The sequence below is a fragment of the Scyliorhinus canicula genome, chromosome 2, assembly GCF_902713615.1.
Source record: "Scyliorhinus canicula chromosome 2, sScyCan1.1, whole genome shotgun sequence".
Taxonomy (NCBI): Eukaryota; Metazoa; Chordata; class Chondrichthyes; order Carcharhiniformes; family Scyliorhinidae; genus Scyliorhinus; species Scyliorhinus canicula.
In genome coordinates, this window is record NC_052147.1 from 274,444,939 (window position 1) to 274,463,186 (window position 18,248).

Genomic DNA, 18,248 nt, shown 5'->3' on the forward strand with positions numbered 1-18,248 from the left:
TTGGTAGAAGAGGGGCAGAAATGGTTGGGGGAGGTTCCTGGTTTTAGATGTTTCAACAAGATTAGGGAGGATGGTAAAAGAGGTGGCGGCTGCAGAAAAGGCAGCTCGAGGAGGATCTGCCTACCGAGGTAATATGGGTTGAAGTCTAAAATAGGAAAGGAGCAGTCACCTTGTTGGGAGTTTTCTATAGGCCCCCCCCCCCCAATAGCAGCAGAGATGTGGAGGAACAGATTGGGAAACAGATTTTGGAAAGGTGCAGGGTAGTAGTCATGGGTGACTTCAACTTCCCAAATATAGAGTGGAAACTCTTCAGATCAAATAGTTTGGATGGGGTGGTCTTTGTGCAGTTTGTCCAGGAAGCTTTAACAGTATGTAGATTGTCCGACCAGAGGGGAGGCCATATTGGATTTGGTACTTGGCAATGAACCAGGGCAAGTGATAGATTTGTGGGGGAGCATTTTTGGAGATAGTGACCACAATTCTGTGACTTTCACTTTCGTAATGGAGAGGGATAGGTGCGTGCGACAGGGCAAGGTTTACAATTGGGGGAAGGGTAAATACGATGCTGTCAGACAAGAACTGAAATGCATAAGTTGGGAACATAGGTCGTCAGGGAAAGATACAATTGAAATGTGGAACTTGTTCAAGTAACAGATACTACGTGTCCTTGATATGTATGTCCCGGTCAGGCAGGGAAGAGATGGTCGAGTGAGGGAACCATGGTTGACAAGAGAGGTTGAATGTCTTGTTAAGAGGAAGAAGGATACTTATACTTATGCAAGGCTGAGGAAACAAGGTTCAGACAGGGCGCTGGAGGGATACAAGATAGCCTGGAGGGAACTGAAGAAAGGGATTAGGAGAGCTAAGTGAGGGCATGAAAAATCTTTGGCGGGTAGGATCAAGGAAAACCCCAAGGCCTTTTACACATGTGAGAAATATGCGAATGACTAAACCGAGGGTAGGTCCAATCGTGTATAGAGTCTGACGAGATAAGAGGGGTCTTGAACGAGTACTTTTCTTCAGTATTTACGAATGAGAGACACCATATTGTTGGAGAGGACAGTGTGAAACAGACTGATAAGCTCAAGGAGATACTGGTTAGGAAGGAAGATGTGTTGGGCATTTTGAAAAACTCGAGGATAGACAAGTCCCCCGGGCCTGACGGGAAATATCCAAGGAATCTATGGGAAGCAAGACATGAAATTGCAGAGCCGTTGGCAATGATCTTTTCGTCCTCACTGTCAACAGGGGTGGTACCAGGGGATTGGAGAGTGGCGAATGTTGTGCTCTTGTTCAAAAAAGGGAATAGGGATAACCCTGGGAATTACAGGCCAGTTAGTCTTACTTCGGTGGTAGGCAAAGTAATGGAAAGGATACGGAGGGTTAGGATTTCTGAGCATTTGGAAAGACACTGCTTGATTAGGGATAGTGAACACGGATTTGTGAGGGGTAGGTCTTGCCTCAAGTCTTATTGAATTCTTTGAGGTGACCAAGCACGCAGATGAAGGTAAAGCAGTGGATGTAGCGTACATGGATTTTAATAAGGCATTTGATAAGGTTCCCCATGGTAGGCTTATGCAGAAAGGGGGCATGGGATAGTGGGCAATTTGGCCAGTTGGAAAATGAACTGGCTAACTGATAGAAGTCAGAAAGTGGTGGTGGATGGCAAATATTCAACCTGGAGCCCACTTACCAGTGGCATACCGCAGGGATCAGTTCTGAGTCCTCTGCTGTTTGTGATTTTCATTAATGACTTGGATGAGGGAGTTGAAGGGTGGGTCAGTAAATTTGCAGACGATGCGAAGATTGGTGGAGTTGTGGATAGTGAGGAGGGCTGTTGTCGGCTGCAAAGAGACATAGATAGGATGCAGAGCTGGACTGAAAAGTGGCAGATGGAGTTTAACCCTGAAAAGTGTGAGGTTGTCCATTTTGGAAGGACAAATATGAATGCGGAATACAGGGTGAATGGTAGGGTACTTGGCAATGTGGAGGAGCAGAGATATCTTGGGGTCTATGTTAATAGATCTTTGAAAGTTGCTACTCAAGTGGATAGAGCTGTAAAGAAGGCCTATGGTGTACTAGCGTTCATTAGCAGAGGGATTGAATTTAAGAGCCGTTAGGTGATGATGCAGCTGTACAAAATCTTGGTAAGGCCACATTTGGAGTACTGTGTACAGTTCTGCTCACCTCATTTTAGGAAGGATGTGGAAGCTTTGGAAAAGGTGTAACGGAGATTTACCAGGATGTTGCCTGGAATGGAGAGTAGGTCTTACGAGGAAACGTTGAGGGTACTTGGACTTTTCTCATTAGAACAGAGAAGGATGAGGGGCGACTTGATAGAGGTTTAAAAGATGATCAGGAGACTAGATAAAGTAGACAGTCAGAGATTTTTTCCTCAGGTGGAACAAACCATTAAAAGGGGACATCAATTTAAGGTGAATTTTGAAAGATATGGGGGCGGCGGGGGGGGGATGATGTCAGAAGTAGGTTCTTTACCCAAAGAGCAGTGGGGGCACGGAATGCACTGCCTGTGGAAGTAGTTGAGTCGGAAACATTAGGGACCTTCAAGCGGCTATTGGATAGGTACATGGATTACGGTAGAATGCTGGGGTGTAGATTGATTTGTTCTTAATCTCGGACAAAAGTTCGGCACAACATCATGGGCCAAAGGGCCTGTTCTGTGCTATATTTTCTATGGACTATGGAATTGCTTCACAGCTCCAGGGTCCCAGGTTTGATTCCTGGCTGGGTCACTGTCTGTACGGAGTCTGCACGTTCTCCCAGTGTGTGCATGGGTTTTCTCCGGGTGCTCTAGTTTCCTCCCACAGTCCAAAGATGTGCGGGTTAGGTGGATTGGCCATGCTAAATTGCCCTTAGTGTCCAAACGAAAAAAAGGTTAAGTGGGGGTTACTGGGATAGGGTAGATAGGTGGGCTTGAGTAGGGTGCTCTTTCCAAGAGCCGGTGCAGACTCGTTGGGCCGAATGGCCTCCTTCTGCACTGTAAATTCTATGATTCTATCTGGTCAATGACACTGAAATAAAAGCAGGATACTGGTGTATTGTAAGTGCTGGAGAAGTTCAGCATCTGTGGAGAGAAACATTAATGTTTCAAGCCCAATACGACCCCTTAGGAGTTCTGAAGCAGTCATACTGGACTCTATTTTCCAGCACTTTTTACTTATCAATGTCGCCATTACCTTATCCTTCCATACATGGGTCCACTTCCCCACATTAAGCCCTGGAAGAGGCAAGCAATCTGCGTCAGGAAATCCTGGTGAAGACCATTTGACTCAATGCCTTGGGATAGGCAACATGCGACTTCATTTGCTCAACACAAATCAAAATCCTTTCCACGCCCAATACTTGGGGATGTTTAGATACCTCTTTCTTTAACAACTGTATACTTACCTCGCCTCAGCAGTCTATTCAAATGGGCATTATAAACTCCACGCTTTGCCTAGAGATTTTTTAATAAAGCATGACGTCTAGTCCCCAACCATCTCATCCTAACCAGACTGTATCCAATGACTGTCATTTTAAAAATGTCGCAACAGATTCCAATGGGCAATGCTGAATACCCTAAATTGGCTGCAATCATCACTGGTTAAAAAAATTAAATGATTCTACTCGCAAAACAATTCACAAATTTGAGCACAGAGTAAAGAAACACGTGAAACTAACTTTTTCTGTCTCATCTCTGTATAAATTAAAACTTCTTGGCTTTAGATAAACAGATCTTCCCCATTTCTAGGCAGACTCGGCCATTACAAATTGCTGAAATCTGGTAAAGTTGAAAAGATATGAATTCTGTACAAGTGATTTTGGTTAAAAAAAGAGCTGCTAGTCAAACACAGCCCATTAGGCACTTGCTCAAACTAGGGCATGTAGATGACAACCAGTTAACTTTCCAATATTTGGCAAGGCCCATTAGAAATCTACGTCAACAGCCGCAGACAATGGGTAAAACCTTCTATACGAGACTTGGAGCTGCCACACATTTTAAGTGCTGAAAATATAAACCAAACACGATCAGGTGTCTTCTCTTATTTCCTGACAATGCTGGCATTATGGTTTTAACACATCCTTATTTTGGCGAGGTGGCAACTCCAGTCTAGTTGGAACGAAGACACGACTGGTGGTGTTAGGTCAGTAACTGGAGGGATCAGACACAAGAAGCCATCAACTAACCCAAAGCATGCATCATGCACAATGGATAGGTGAGGATTAGTCAAAAGTGGTGATGAAGATGGAGCAGCTGTTAAGATGGTGATGAGGATCACAACAAGATTGTTGCGAGGCGGGGGGGGGAGGAATGGCTAACCTGTGAAGGTGTCGTCACACTTATCTCGGGAATGAAACTGTCGTCAAACAGATTGAGGATATTTTCTTGCTTGATGTCCTTGGACGGTGTGACCTTTGGTGGAGGGGGTACAGGTGGGCCTTTCCTTTGCTGCAGATGCACAAAAATACATCAATAGCACAAAAAAGAAGAAAAAAAAACGAACAGGAAAAGAGCAAGGCAGGACAATCAATGCTAAAACTTTATAACAAACTAGAGATCAAGTGGATTGAGGAGCAGAAACAGCAAAGCAGACTGGACCTCGAGGGGAGGTAGAACACACGGATAAAGCCGGCAGATGAAGAGAAACTTACATTTAGACCGACATCAGTACAGGAAGCAGCCATTTGGCCCATCATGGCATCGCTGGCCAAAAGTAAAAGTTCCCGTCTCATCCCACTATCCAGTGGTCTGTAGCTCTGAAGGTACAGCACCTCAAATGCAATGAGACTTCTTCTACCATCTTTTCAACCAATGGGTTCCAGATCCCCACCATCCTCTGGGTGAAAAATGTTCCTCAACTCCTGTCTAATTACTTTAAATCTTTCCCCTTAGCTGTTGGCCCCTGTGCCGATGAAAATAGATCCTTCCTACCCATCATCCAGGCCATACATCTCAAATGAAACCTCTCCTCAGCCTCCTCTGCTCCAGAGGACATCAGCCCAGCCTATGCAATCTTACCACATAGATAAAAGGATGTGAACTTTTCCGGCCTCCATATATGCGGCATAGAAGGTTTGGAAGAGATTCAGATTGCATCCAACCCTTTATTTTACAAACAACAGGCATATCTCCACCTGTTTTTCACCAGAATAAATGCATTCTTATCCATCAAGATGTGTCCAAATACCTAAACCTTGTGCAGCCTCCATATCTAAATAGTGGTGCCCACTGAGCCACAGCTGGGGTTTGTTTATTCTGCCTAATCTTCTTTGCCAATCGCCTGAAACCAATGCCTCCTGCTTCCTCACTTTCCCACCACTGGAATCAGTTTGATCTGCTGTTTACTTTATCAAAATTCACCTTTCAATCGTGAACACTCATCAAATTTCCCCTTTACCAAGTGTAGAAATAACAAACCAGGTACGCAAGTCCCACAAAATCACTAAACAGTGCAAAAAAGAACACTAGGTCCGAGTCCAATCTTTCTCTGAAACTATTAAGTTCAGGAGAGACACACAGACACACACAGAGACAGAGACACACACACACACACACACACACAGACAGAGACAGAGACACACACACACAGAGACAGACCTTGGTTGCAGCTGACTGGAGAGCAATTGCTGTTGTCATTGGTGATAAGTCAAGCGAGACTTGTACTTCTTTACAAATAGTCAGCCCTCCGTTACATGATTCAAATGAATGCAGTTTTAAAATAAAAACCACACTTCCAGCAAGTGTCTTTCAATTTAAATAGTTATAAAGCTGCTTAGAACAAGCATATAATCAGAATTACACATTTATACATCACACATCGGCCATTTGGCCCTAAATGAACAAAACTGGTGTTATGCTGCACATGAGCCTTCTCCCACAACTCATTTCATCTTATCACATAAGTTTGCACTACTTTCCCCCTTATGTGCCTATCGCTACATATCCCTTCCCAAGGGCAACTACAGATGGGCTAGGAATGCTGGCCTAACCAGCAAGGCCAACATCCCGTGAGGGAAAACAATCCATCAATGCCATTTGCCTTAATTCCCATGATGTAGGGAGTCCCATATTCTCACCTCTTGGCAGATCAGTTTAACTGGTAAGGACCAAATCACTAGAGGTTGATAGGTTATTATTTAAATTGTCTCCAAAGGCACGCCTCAACATTACAGCAAAGCCATCCAGGAGAGAGGACAGGAAGCAGTTTTCCACACAAAAGGGTGATGGAAATCTAAGGGCTGTGAAACCAAGGCGGGCAGATAAAGATCAATATCAACAATGAAAGAACTGGATAGAGGAGCAGACTCAAGGGGCTGAATGGCCTCCTCCTATTCCTCATCTGAGGAAGGAGTTGTGCTCTGAAAGCTAGTGATTTGAAACAAACCCGTCAGAATTTAACCTGGTGTTGCAAGACTTCTTACTATTCCTAACAGGTAAATCTCACCATCCCGCTTTGCTGGCACCCTCAATAGTTAAAAAAGATGGCAGAAAGGAAGGCATAGCGAATGACCATCTTTCAACCCGACAAGCAGAAGAACACAACTGGAGGGGCTGGTTTAGCTCACCAGGCTAAATCGCTGGCTTTTAAAAGCAGGCCAGCAGCACGGTTCAATTCCCGTACCAGCCTCCCCGGACAGGCGCCGGAATGTGGCGACTAGGGGCTTTTCACAGTAACTTCATTGAAGCCTACCTGTGACAATAGGTGATTTTTCATTTTTTTTTCATTAATTCAAATCAACATTTGCCATTTTTAATTCAAGGTAACAAATGAATCTGTGCAGTACCACTGTGGAACCAAATGACACATGCCTAATCTGCTATTTATACTTTTCACATGCCAGTGCATCTCTGTAGCCTGCTCAGGCTCCAACGCCATCTAAAATTACCAAATCTTTATCCACTGCAGCAACTGGGACTGGCTCTCAATTTATAATAAGCAGCTAACCTTTACTAGCGGTCACTCTTTGTCCCATCATACTCTAAACCCCCAACTTTGGCAAGTTCCGCATTTTCAAAGCACGAATGAGTCTCTCCCGAATTCCTCATTGGAATTATTAGTGGACATTTTTGGATTGGAGATCATTCACTCCATCACTCGCTTAACTTTAACAAAATCACTGGATTATCAAATTTCACAAAATTACAAGTCCTTTAGCTATCTTTCAATGTGCGGGGCATTACCTTTAATCACGAAAGGGAGCAGATTGAAATAAATGCAATGCAACATGGGAATATTTCAATTAGGTGGACTAAATCCCCAACAACCTATTTAGCAGAACAAAAAACAATTTTGTGACCACAGTAGATTCTCTACTGAATAGCCAGAGTATAGTCAGCAATTGGGTAAAGAATTGGAAGAGGTGGCAGCTGGTTATTTGCTGACTGGTGAAGAGATAATAAATCCACACATTTTATACAAGGTTGAACCAAGTTCAGATGTTCTCTCATTACAGTTGCAAAATTCCAAAATCAAACCATTCCGCCCATCATTACAACATCATTCCCAACCACTAATACACATACTACGAGTGCTGACACTACGCAAATTACTTGAAGAACATGAATCGGAAGACAGCATGCCATCTGCAAGACAGCTGATAAACCTACCTGGGATGGTGACTTTGGTATAGGAGGGGGGGCATGTGGTGCAGGAGAAGTAGCAGGTACATGGTTGTCAATCTTTGTCGTGGGACTGCCTGGAGGAGACTCTTCCACTGCTGGTACTACAGGCTTCTCAGATTTCACAGGAGTACTGTTGGCACAACACACATACACACAACACCTTAAAATTCACAATGCAATGTTCGATAGAACATCCTCAGTACATGGTGTCCTTTCCTTGCCTCAGGACATGAAACATACCCTTCTAGTAGCTGCTCTCGTTAGTTCTGCTTACATGTAGGCTATTCACTTCAACTACTCCATGTGGTAGCAAGTTCCAGGTTACCATTCTATGGGTACAAAAATTGCTCCTACATTCTTTATCCAAATTGACTAAGAATCATCTTATATTTATGAGCTCTAGTTCACTCGCATGCAAAGTAACCACGTTCAATCCCTGCATTTGTATAGTACCTTTCGTGTCGCAAAAACAAACACCCATTTTACAGGTGCTACAACAAATTCCGACACCGAACCATGCAAGGAGGACAGGCAGGTAAAGGTTGGATCAAAGCACCGGTTTTGAGGACATCATGGTAGGAGGAGAGGTTGAGTTCAGAGAAACAACTTCAGAGCTTAGGGCTGAGGCAGCAGAAGTCACAGTCACCAATCGCAGAGCAATAAACAGACCAGAGTTGGAGGGGCATAGAGATCTCGAATGGCTAAGATAGAGGGGGGAGGGGCAAAGGATTAGAATTATAACATGGAGGCATTTCAAGAACAGGAGCCAATTTAGGTTGACAAACCCAGCAGTGAATGGGAGATATGGGTTCAATGCGAGAAGTGGCAAGTGGCACTACAATCCCAGTTAAGGTTACAAGTGGACAGGGAGATTCCAGAACAGAATGCTGGCCCAAAAACCATGCTAACGTTTTGTGGAGGAACAGAGTCACAGGACTGCTAATTAGTTCTAACAAGAAAAAAAAACAGACGTCAAAAGTTGGATTATGATACAACTTGCCTGTTCCCCCACCCCCGGCTTCACAAATATACCCGATTTCACAAATATACACAGATTACATATCTTAAGTTACAATGGTCTCGGTAACAAACTCCTTTTAAAACATACAAGTGGGCAGAGGCAAAACACACTGCTCTGTGCCCAAGTGAACATATGTGGATTAATCCTCAAAATTCCCCCCAGATGATCCTTACAGAGCGAGCCACCTTGGCTCAAATTCCAAAGTGGCTGCTCCCTCCAGAATATTCTGCTCTACTCCTCAGTCAACACCAACTCCCCGCCCCTATTCCACAGCGCCCATCAATGCAAAGGTTGGGGATGTAGCACCTGCCCATTTTGCATCCCCTCCTAACTGCACAAGGCCCTATACACCCTTTCCTTCGAGGTAAATCAAGGATTTAAAAGTGTACTTCAATCAATCTAGTATACACTCTGCTGCTCAAAAATGTCATCTCCTCCACATAGGCAAGACCAACTACAGATTGCGGAACACCTCTGTTCAGTCCACAAGTATGAGAGCGCTTGAGATGGCCTGTAATTTTAATCCTCCGCCTTGATTTAAAAATCAGGCAGCAGCCAAAAATAGTGACTTACTGCATTCCGCGTAATCTGGTTAGCAGCAACAGGTCATTAAAACCAATTATAGCTACTGTTCTTAATAGCATCATGGGTCACCATCTATTGAGAAAGGTTAATAGCACTTCCGAAGAAAGAGGCGGCAACAATCTGAATGACAGCCAGTCAGTGAATCAAATAACCAAGTGGACTTGCTTGGAGATTCAGGTGCCCACATCTTCCACTGCCCATCTAGCCTCTGCAAACCAGAGGACATCAAAAACACTGATGCTGTGTCCTAACTTGTACCAAGACCCGTTGATCCATCATCTCTCTACCCAGAGAGCTCCCCACTTCCTCCAGCCACACTCCAAGGTCCACACCGTTTTCCCAATTCTGACCATCCCCCACCGATTTTACTAACTTCAGTGCCTCAAGCTGCCTCATCCTCAACCTCTGGAATTCCCTCCCTACACCTCTCCACTTCACTATCCTCCTTTAAGAAACTCTTGACCACTCAGCTTTTGGTCATCTGACCTAAACATTGCACATGGTTCAGTGGCATTTGCTTTTATAAAGCTCCTGTGAAGTGACTTGAGGCTTTTTGTTATTTGTCTTCTAAAAAGCAGTGGTATATAAATAGACATGGCTTTCCTAGAAGCAGCATCCAGCAAACCACAGTGAACTAACCCTTGCCGCAGCAATTTCTCTGTTGCTAATCAGCAGCTGCGGCCAAGGCTTCTCTGCGCTGGCAGGTGAAGAAATCCAGACCACTATTGTTGCAGGCCTGGAGTGACACTGGAGTCGCAGGTAGGCCAGACCGACTTCCATGAACCAAATGGGATTCTAGGCCTCGGAATTACTAGTTCATTAAAATAATCAGAATCTTTCTCGGTGTCACAAATAGGCTTACATCAACACTGCAATGAAGTTAGTGAAAATCCCAAGTCGCCAAATTCCGGCACCTGTTCGGGTACACAGAATTCAGAATGTCCAATTCACCTAACAGCATGCCTTTCGGGATTTGTGGGAGGAAACCCACACCCACACAGGGAGAACTTTCAGACTCCACACAAAAAGTGACCCAAGCGGCAATTGAACCCAGGACCTTACCGCTGTGAAGAAACAATGCTAACCCGAAAGACATGCTGTTAGGTAATTTGGACATTCTAAATTCTCCTTCCATGTACCTGAACAGGCACCGGAATGTGGCGACTAGGGGATTTTCACAGTAACTTCATTGCAGTGTTAATGTAAGCCTACTTGTGAAAATAAAGATTTAAAAGAAACACTTACCTCCATTATTACCATCACCTCCCCAGAAATAAATGTAGATCCTAATCAGAAATTATAAAAACCCTTTTTTTGAAAAACAATGCAATTAATCTGCTGGTTTACAGGATGTTTTCCATGATCACTGACTGAAAGCAGCCCAAATAGTTGCTGCTCTTCGGTGAATCATGATAGAGATAGTCACCCACGAGTTGCATTAATAGTTCTGGGAAAACCTAAACTAAAACCAACACTTGGGCAATATTCAAAAAGAGCTTAATTGAAACGAGGCAGTGCAGATTTAGCACATTTCCAGGAGAATAATGTGGTTTGTTGACTAAGAACCATCGTTGATGTGCTATCTTATTAGAGTGAGAATAGCAAGACATTGCTTACACTCAAGTGATCATGATGTTGTACAGTTAGTGCTTCACGGCCAAATTATAGCCTTTGTTGGAATGTAGAAAACACAAGCAGCCAATTTATACACTGCAAATTCTCAAACCAGCATGGCTAGCGTGACCAAATCGGTTTATTTGCTACTGACTGAGGAACCGACAGTGACCAGGACACACACTGCTCTTCAAAACAGTGCTGTGGGATCTTTTATATCAGAGACAGACAGGGTCAAGGTCTGCCATCACATCCAAAAGATGGCACCTGTGACAATTCAGCACCGGAGTGGTAGTCTGGAACATGCAGTCAAGTCCCTGCTGTGGGGCATGAACTCCCAAGACAACGAGAGCTGCCACTAAGCAACCATTTACATGAAGGGAAAATGACATTGGCAAAGATAGACTACATGGCTCCGCCTACTTCACCCAGTTGCAGTTTCTCTTCCCACACGGTAGTGCACAAGGCAGATTTTCATCCGATTCCATAGCAAGGTTAACAGGTCGCTAGTCTGTCGTCAGAGGCTTATAGCTTGAGGGGCGCCATTCGCCACCAAGTATGGCTGACCAGAAGTCGTGCCCCCTCTTACTGCCTGCCAGTGGTGTATTGAAGGATTTTACATGCCGATACTTAATCATAGAATTTACAGTGCAGAAGGAGGCCATTCAGCCCATCGAGTCTGCACCGGCTCTTGGAAAGAGCACCCTACCCACGGTCAACAACTCCACCCTATCCCCATAACCCAGTAACCCCACCCAACACTAAGGTCAATTTATCATGGCCAATCCACCTAACCTGCACATCTTTGGACTGGGAGGAAACCGGAGCACCCGGAGGAAACCCACGCAGGCATGGGGAGGATGTGCAGACTCCGCACAGACAGTGACCCAAGCCGGAATCGAACCTGGGACCCTGGAGCTGTGAATCGATTGTGCTAACCACTATGCTACCGTGCTGCCCTTAACCTGTTGGCCATGTTAGGAGAGCACCTTCCTTCACCATCAAGCCATGGGGTGGCACTCCAGCAGGAGCATCTGGCTCAGAGGTAGGGATGCTACTCACTGCGCCACAAGACCTCTACTCTTCCTGACACCAATTCAATTCAAATTTCAAAATAAAACTTTAGTTTATCAAAATATCCAGAAGAGAATTCTGGAAAGAATCACACAGCAAGTCTGAATGTCCAAGAAGGCTTCTACATTAGGACAAGCAGGAAATCAATCCACACAAGTCAACTAGCTCCAACTAAACCACCACAAGCGTCAGCACAAACCTTTGAACGGGCCGATGACCCGCCTTTTCCACCTTCATGGAATTGCTCCTGACTGATCTGCTGGGGGCAGTGAAGGAAAGAAATGAAGGCACAGGGCTAAATCACTGGCTTTTAAAGCAGACCAAGGCAGGCCAGCAGCACGGTTCAATTCCCATACCAGCCTCCTCAAACAGGCACCGGAATGTAGCGACTAGGGGCTTATCACAGTAACTTCATTTGAAGCCTACTTGTGACAATAAGCAATTTTAATTAAATTTTTCAAGTGAAGTGAAAGCAGCCACCGAAAACGGGTGGTGAATTGCCCAAATTTTCACAAGGGGTGCAAAAATTTATTTTACTCAACAGCTTCTTATCCAATTCGGGAATGAAATCACCTTCCACATAACGACGTGGAACTCACTCTCCTTTCCAAATGGTTCTGGTGTTCAATTAAAATTTCAAGGCATAATTTTTAGAATAAAAAGGGAAGAGCATGAAGCAAAACTGGGGAAATGGATTGGAAGCAAAAAATTAGTCAGCCAGCCACGACTTGAATGGCAGAACAGGCTTGAGGGGTTGAATGGCCTACTCCTACGGTGTTTTAGAAGAGACATTTATACACCAAATGAACATGCGCTTCATGCTCCCAAGTGAAATCTGGTCACGGCAATGAACAGTATTTGAAGTCACTATTAAGTGGGTTTGTCAAAGCACTAGTTAAACCACCAGTATATAGAGTTGCGTCGAATTAAAATCTGCCATAGACCAGGCATTAGCAGAGCAATATCATAGTCATTATTATCACAAGTAGTACATTAACGCTGCAACAAAGTTACTGTGAAAGTCCCCCAGTTGCCACATTCCAGCGCCTGTTCGGGTCCACGGAGGGAGAATTCAGAATGTCCAATTCACCCAACAAGCACATCTTTCGGGACTTGCGGGAGGAAATGGAGCACCCGGAGAAAACCCACGCAGACATACGGAAAACGTGCAGACTCTACACAGAGTGACCCAAGCGGGAATCGAACCTGGGACCCTGGCGCTGTGAAGCATCAGTGCTAACCACTGTGACCGTGTCAATAAATGCAGACTGTTATACATCTTGAACAGCTGTTATGTTGGCCATTGAGGGTTAAGAGCTAAACGTTGATCGTCTTTGCACCTTGGAGAAACATGCTCTCCAAAATGAACAATGCGGCTTTGAAGTATCGCAAGGAAAGCAGGAATGACCTGCTTTTCACATTGGAGTTTTATTAGAAAAGCATTGGCAAAGAAATAAGCAACAGTAATGAGGTTAGCCACGAGTAATGACAGTGCAACTTAAGTGTTGGGGTAATACACATAGGTAGAGGGATCCATTGACGATAACATACAAAAATATTGTTAATGAGCTTCGATGAAGAGCCATCCAGACCCGAAGCGTTAGCTCCATTCTCTCTCCACAGATGCTTCACAGCACCAGGGACCTGGGTTTGATTCCCAGCTTGGGCCACTGTCTGTGCGGGTCTGCACGTACTCAGTGTCTGCGTGGGTTTCCGCTGGGTGTTCCGGTTTCCTCCCGCAAGTCCCGAAAGATGCGCTCGTAAGGTGAATAGGACATTCTGAATTCTCCCTGTGTGTAACCGAAGATTGCCAGAGTGTGGCGACTAGGGGCTTTTCACAGTAACTTCCTGGCAGCGTTAACGTAAGCCTACTTGTGACACTAATAAACTCCGGGTGCTCCGGTTTCCTCCCACATTCCAAACACGTGGTTAGGTAGATTGGCCATGATAAATTGCCCTTAGTGAACAAAAAGGTTGGGAGGGTGGAAGTGAGGGCTTAGGTGAGTCGGTGCAGTCGATGGGCCGAATGGCCTCCTTTTGCACTGTATGCTGTCATAACTGTTGAGATTGTCCAGCATTTTCTGTTTTTGTTTCAGATTCCAGCATCTGCAGTAATTTGCTTTTATGTTAAGTATTAATAAAGCTTGCTCTTCAAAGGAACAGTTGAGAGAAACAGCTATGAAGTAAACAATTACAACTCTTTACATTGCGTCGTATCCAGGACACGCACCACTGACATAGGGAAAATCTGGTGTGAAAAAGGAGCAAGTGTTCTTCGGAGGACTCAAAAACAGAAAATAACTCTGCACAGTTTGGGTGATCACCAATACTGTATACGAATTAAATCTGTTTCATACACCAAGTGCCTCGTGCTTAATGAACTAAAGGCGGAAGGAAGTTTACTTAACAGTTCAATGTTAACACGCAGCAGGTCGATCAGAATCCAGAGATTTATATGTGTGTGCATTCCCCTCCCCCTCTCCAAAAATAAATATAAATGGTCACACCATGGCCCTCTTGACATTCAGCTTCATTTTGTTCTGGATTTCCAGGACATGTTTTCTATTTGCCCCCTTTATCATGTTGAATACGAGCCTCCTCGTCAAACTATCATCCAGTAGCTTGCAGAACCAAAAACAAATTTCCTCTGTAAACCAACAAGCAATCAAAAGTTGGGTAATAGCACTGCGGAAGTCAATAGGAGTGTGAATAAGCCAGCCAGCAGCTAGCTTGCTCAGCTCAACAACTTCCTGAGGGGGTGGGGAGGGATTATAGATTGCTACAGAGTCCAAGTGAGACAGGAATCAAAGAATAAATAAAAAAGTTTGAAACATTTTGGCTCAAAAATCATAACCACACTTGGTTTACAAGCCAGAGTTTTCTGGATGATGACAGTCAAGTGATCTAATATTTTAAAAGGCAATCTGAAGGAATGCTGCACATCTGACAGCAAGTGTGCATGATGTGGGGACAAAAAAAAAAACTTCATTCACTTTAATTTTTCCGATTAAGGGGCAATTTAGCATGGCCAATCCACCTACCCTGCACATCTTTGGGTTGTGGGGGTGAGACCTACGCAGACACGGGGAGAATGTGCAAACTCCAGTGACCTGGGGTCGGGATTGAACCCGGGTCCACACCGCCGTGAGGCAGCAGTGCTAAACACGGTGTCACCCTTCACTAACATTATTGCACAATCAGGAAATAGGATTCTTTCCGGCACCTGTCCGCGGAGGCCGGTATGGGAATTGAACCCGCATTGCTGGCCTTGGTCTGCTTTACAAGTCAGCTGTTTAGCCCACTGTGCTAAAATCAGCCAGCAGCTAGGTTGCTCAGCTCAACAACTTAAAGCTATAAGCAAGTCTCTCAATATGGACCATTGTCAAAGGGTGCACTCGAGGAGAGGAGCATTAATCCACAGAGCAGTGCAAGTGTGCCGATCTGCACAAGTGTCTGTTTAAGCTAAATACAAGTGCTTGGAAAGGTTTCCATCCAGAACCAAACATTTTTGGGACCAGCGAAACACACCAATGATTTGGTCTGGCCCGAAATTGGAAGAGTTTTTCCCTCAGGAACTATGTCACCAAAGATTTTGGGGGTGAAGGTGGCTCCGAGCCAGCGGGTGGCAATATTCGGGGTTTCGGAGGATTTGGGGAGTGCAGTTGGGCAGAGAGGCTGATGTGTTGCCTTTACTTCCTGCTGGGTAATGGGTAATTGGGTAATGGGCACCAGAGCCATCCTGGGCAGTGGGGTGGGTGAGAGAAGATAAACGTTCACCATTAGGGGCTCAGAGGAGCGGTTCCTCTAGAGGTAGCGGTTGTTCATCTTCTTTAACGGATCTGTACACGTCAGCAGGGGTTGCATTTACTTTTTCTTTTGTGTTAAAGTTATTACTTTATGGCTATATAATGGGGCATGCAAGGTAATGGGGAGGCTTTGTTACATGATGGTTGTACAGAGACTATTGTATTTTAGATAGCAAGTAAAAACGCCTTGAATAAAAATATTTTTAAAAATACAAACATTTTTAGCAAAGACAGGGCCAGACACTAGACTGGCTCAAATTTTTAATCCGGCTTTGAAAAGATATTTTTCAGCAGATCGGCACTCCCATTATTTATACATAGTGCCTTTTTCTATTCATGGGGATTAGGGAAGTGGGGTTCGCTGTATGCATGTTTTAAAAGATACTCAAATTTGCATACAGAGAAGTGTAACATGCCCACCACACCTGCGATAGAGGCTTTGTGTTTCCCGACCGAAAACACGATAAAATACAAGTTGATGTTCCATGGCGGGTTTCAAATCAGCAATGTGCAGCCTTACAGTAACAGGGCAATTTAGAGCAGGAGAGCTTGACATGCCCTTCCAAGAGTCATTATGGCACAAAAGGCCATTCGGCCCATCAGGTCCATGAGTCTTCCGCACAGCAATCCGGTCAGTCCCATTCCTCCACTCTATCCCCATAGCCACCCAAGTCCCTTTCCCTCAATTATCCATCCAATTATTGCTGGTCTCTGCTCCCATGCTACAGAAAGATGTGGCCATCCCTTCAACAATGGCCATGATGCAGCTTAGAAAAAGTAAAATCAAACATTGCTCCAAAGCTTCCTGAAACTATTGCCACTTATTTGGCCAAAAACATTTCGGACTCAAAGTACAGAAAGAGGCCATTCGGCCTATCGAGTCTGCCCCCATCTTCAGAGCAGTCCATCCAAGCCCACTTCCCCACCCTATCCCAATAACTCTTACCTACACATCTTTTGACACTAAGAGGCAATTTAGCACGGCTAATCCATCCAACTTGCACATCTTTGAACTGTGGGAGGAAACCGGAACACCCGGAGGAAAACCACGCAGACACGGAGATGAAATGCAAACTGCGCACAGTCATCCAAGGCCAGAATTGAAACTGGGTCTCTTACTCGAGGCAGCAGTGCTAACCACTCGCCACCTTGCTATCCTATGTCCAGTCGCGCACACACTTATGCCAGACAAGTCAATCATTCTTAATCACAGTTTTATATAATACATTTAAAAGATAAATTACAATTGAACTGAGTGGGATTTATGGGTGGCATGGTAGCAGTGGTTAGCATTGTTGCGTCACATTCTGAATTCTCCCTCCGTGTACTCGAACAGGCGCTAGAGTATGGCAACTAGGGGATTTTCACAATAACTTCATTGCAAGCCTACTTAATAATCATCTTCATTGTCAAAAGTAGGCTTGCATTAACACAGCAACGAAGTTACCGTGAAAAGCCCCTAGTCACCACATTCCGGTGCCTGTTCGGGTACACGGAGGGAGAATTCAGAACGTTCAAAGTACCCAACAGCACATTTTTCGGGGCTTGTGACACTAATAAAGATTATTAAAGTTCGACCACTTTAAATTAATTGCTTTGCATATGCATTTAAGACAAATCTAAATCACCTGCAAGTGGAAAATAGTGTTTTGTTGAAATTTTAGAATATTGCAGCTATTTTATTAGAAAAATCAAGGGAGAGGTACGGATTGCAGAGAGTCTATTACCACATGATAGAAACCTCCTTTATTATAGGTAATAAAGGTTTAAGGAAGGAAATGATTTAGGTGACATTATACTATTAAAAATCATACACATTAGCTAAAACAGCATAAAATGCCGAGAGCATGGGAAACATCGTGATAAGAAAGTCAGTGTTCGGACTGACATTAGACTCATTGTTGTCATTATTGGGCAAACATCCCAGTTCTGGACAACATGGGAAACAGGTGGTTTGAAATATACAGAAGTTCTCCCATGCATATTACCTCTTAACTGGATAGACAGACATTTCATCAAATTAAATGAATTATAAATATTTTAACCCAATCACAGTTAGAAAGGGAATAGAACCTTAACGATTATGTTTTCCTTATGAGACAGGGGAAGAACTCTCTCTCGGGCTCTCCAAAATCATCTATAAGCTCTCTCTCTCTCTCTGGATTCATTTTGAACTTCACCCTTGAAACCTATTGCTACCTTGCTTTGCAAACAGCTATTTTCTTTGTTTCAGTTTTGTATCATACATTACATTTTAATCTGAAGAAATTGCTTTGAATTGAATTGTATCTTGAATTCAACTCAATCATTTGTATTTGCCCTGGACAAAACTTTTAAAATGTATTTATATCAAATTTGACTTGATCAATAGACTTTGAAACTGACATAAAGAAAGATTTTTCTTGACTTCACTCAAGAAGCTCCGTCTCGAGTGCTGCATGATTGATACATCAGTGCAGCAACACCTAAATATATTATCAAAATACAGATCCATCACCACCGCAATTGAGAATACAATTATACA

The 18,248-nt window shown here is 44.1% G+C and overlaps 1 protein-coding gene across 5 annotated transcripts in view; it reads right to left on the reverse strand.

The window, feature by feature from the left end:
• Positions 1–18,248, reverse strand: part of LOC119962145 (myc box-dependent-interacting protein 1-like) — a 164,898-nt gene that overhangs the window by 31,022 nt on the left and 115,628 nt on the right. For 3 of the 5 annotated variants that reach the window (XM_038790070.1, XM_038790072.1, XM_038790069.1), the window contains 2 exons: positions 7,610–7,754; positions 4,322–4,450 (listed from right to left, as the gene is read on the reverse strand). In XM_038790070.1, the coding sequence (XP_038645998.1) occupies positions 4,322–4,450; positions 7,610–7,754 (274 nt within the window). The remainder of the gene's footprint in view (positions 1–4,321; positions 4,451–7,609; positions 7,755–18,248) is intronic. The other 2 variants (XM_038790074.1, XM_038790071.1) reach the window with 1 other exon arrangement.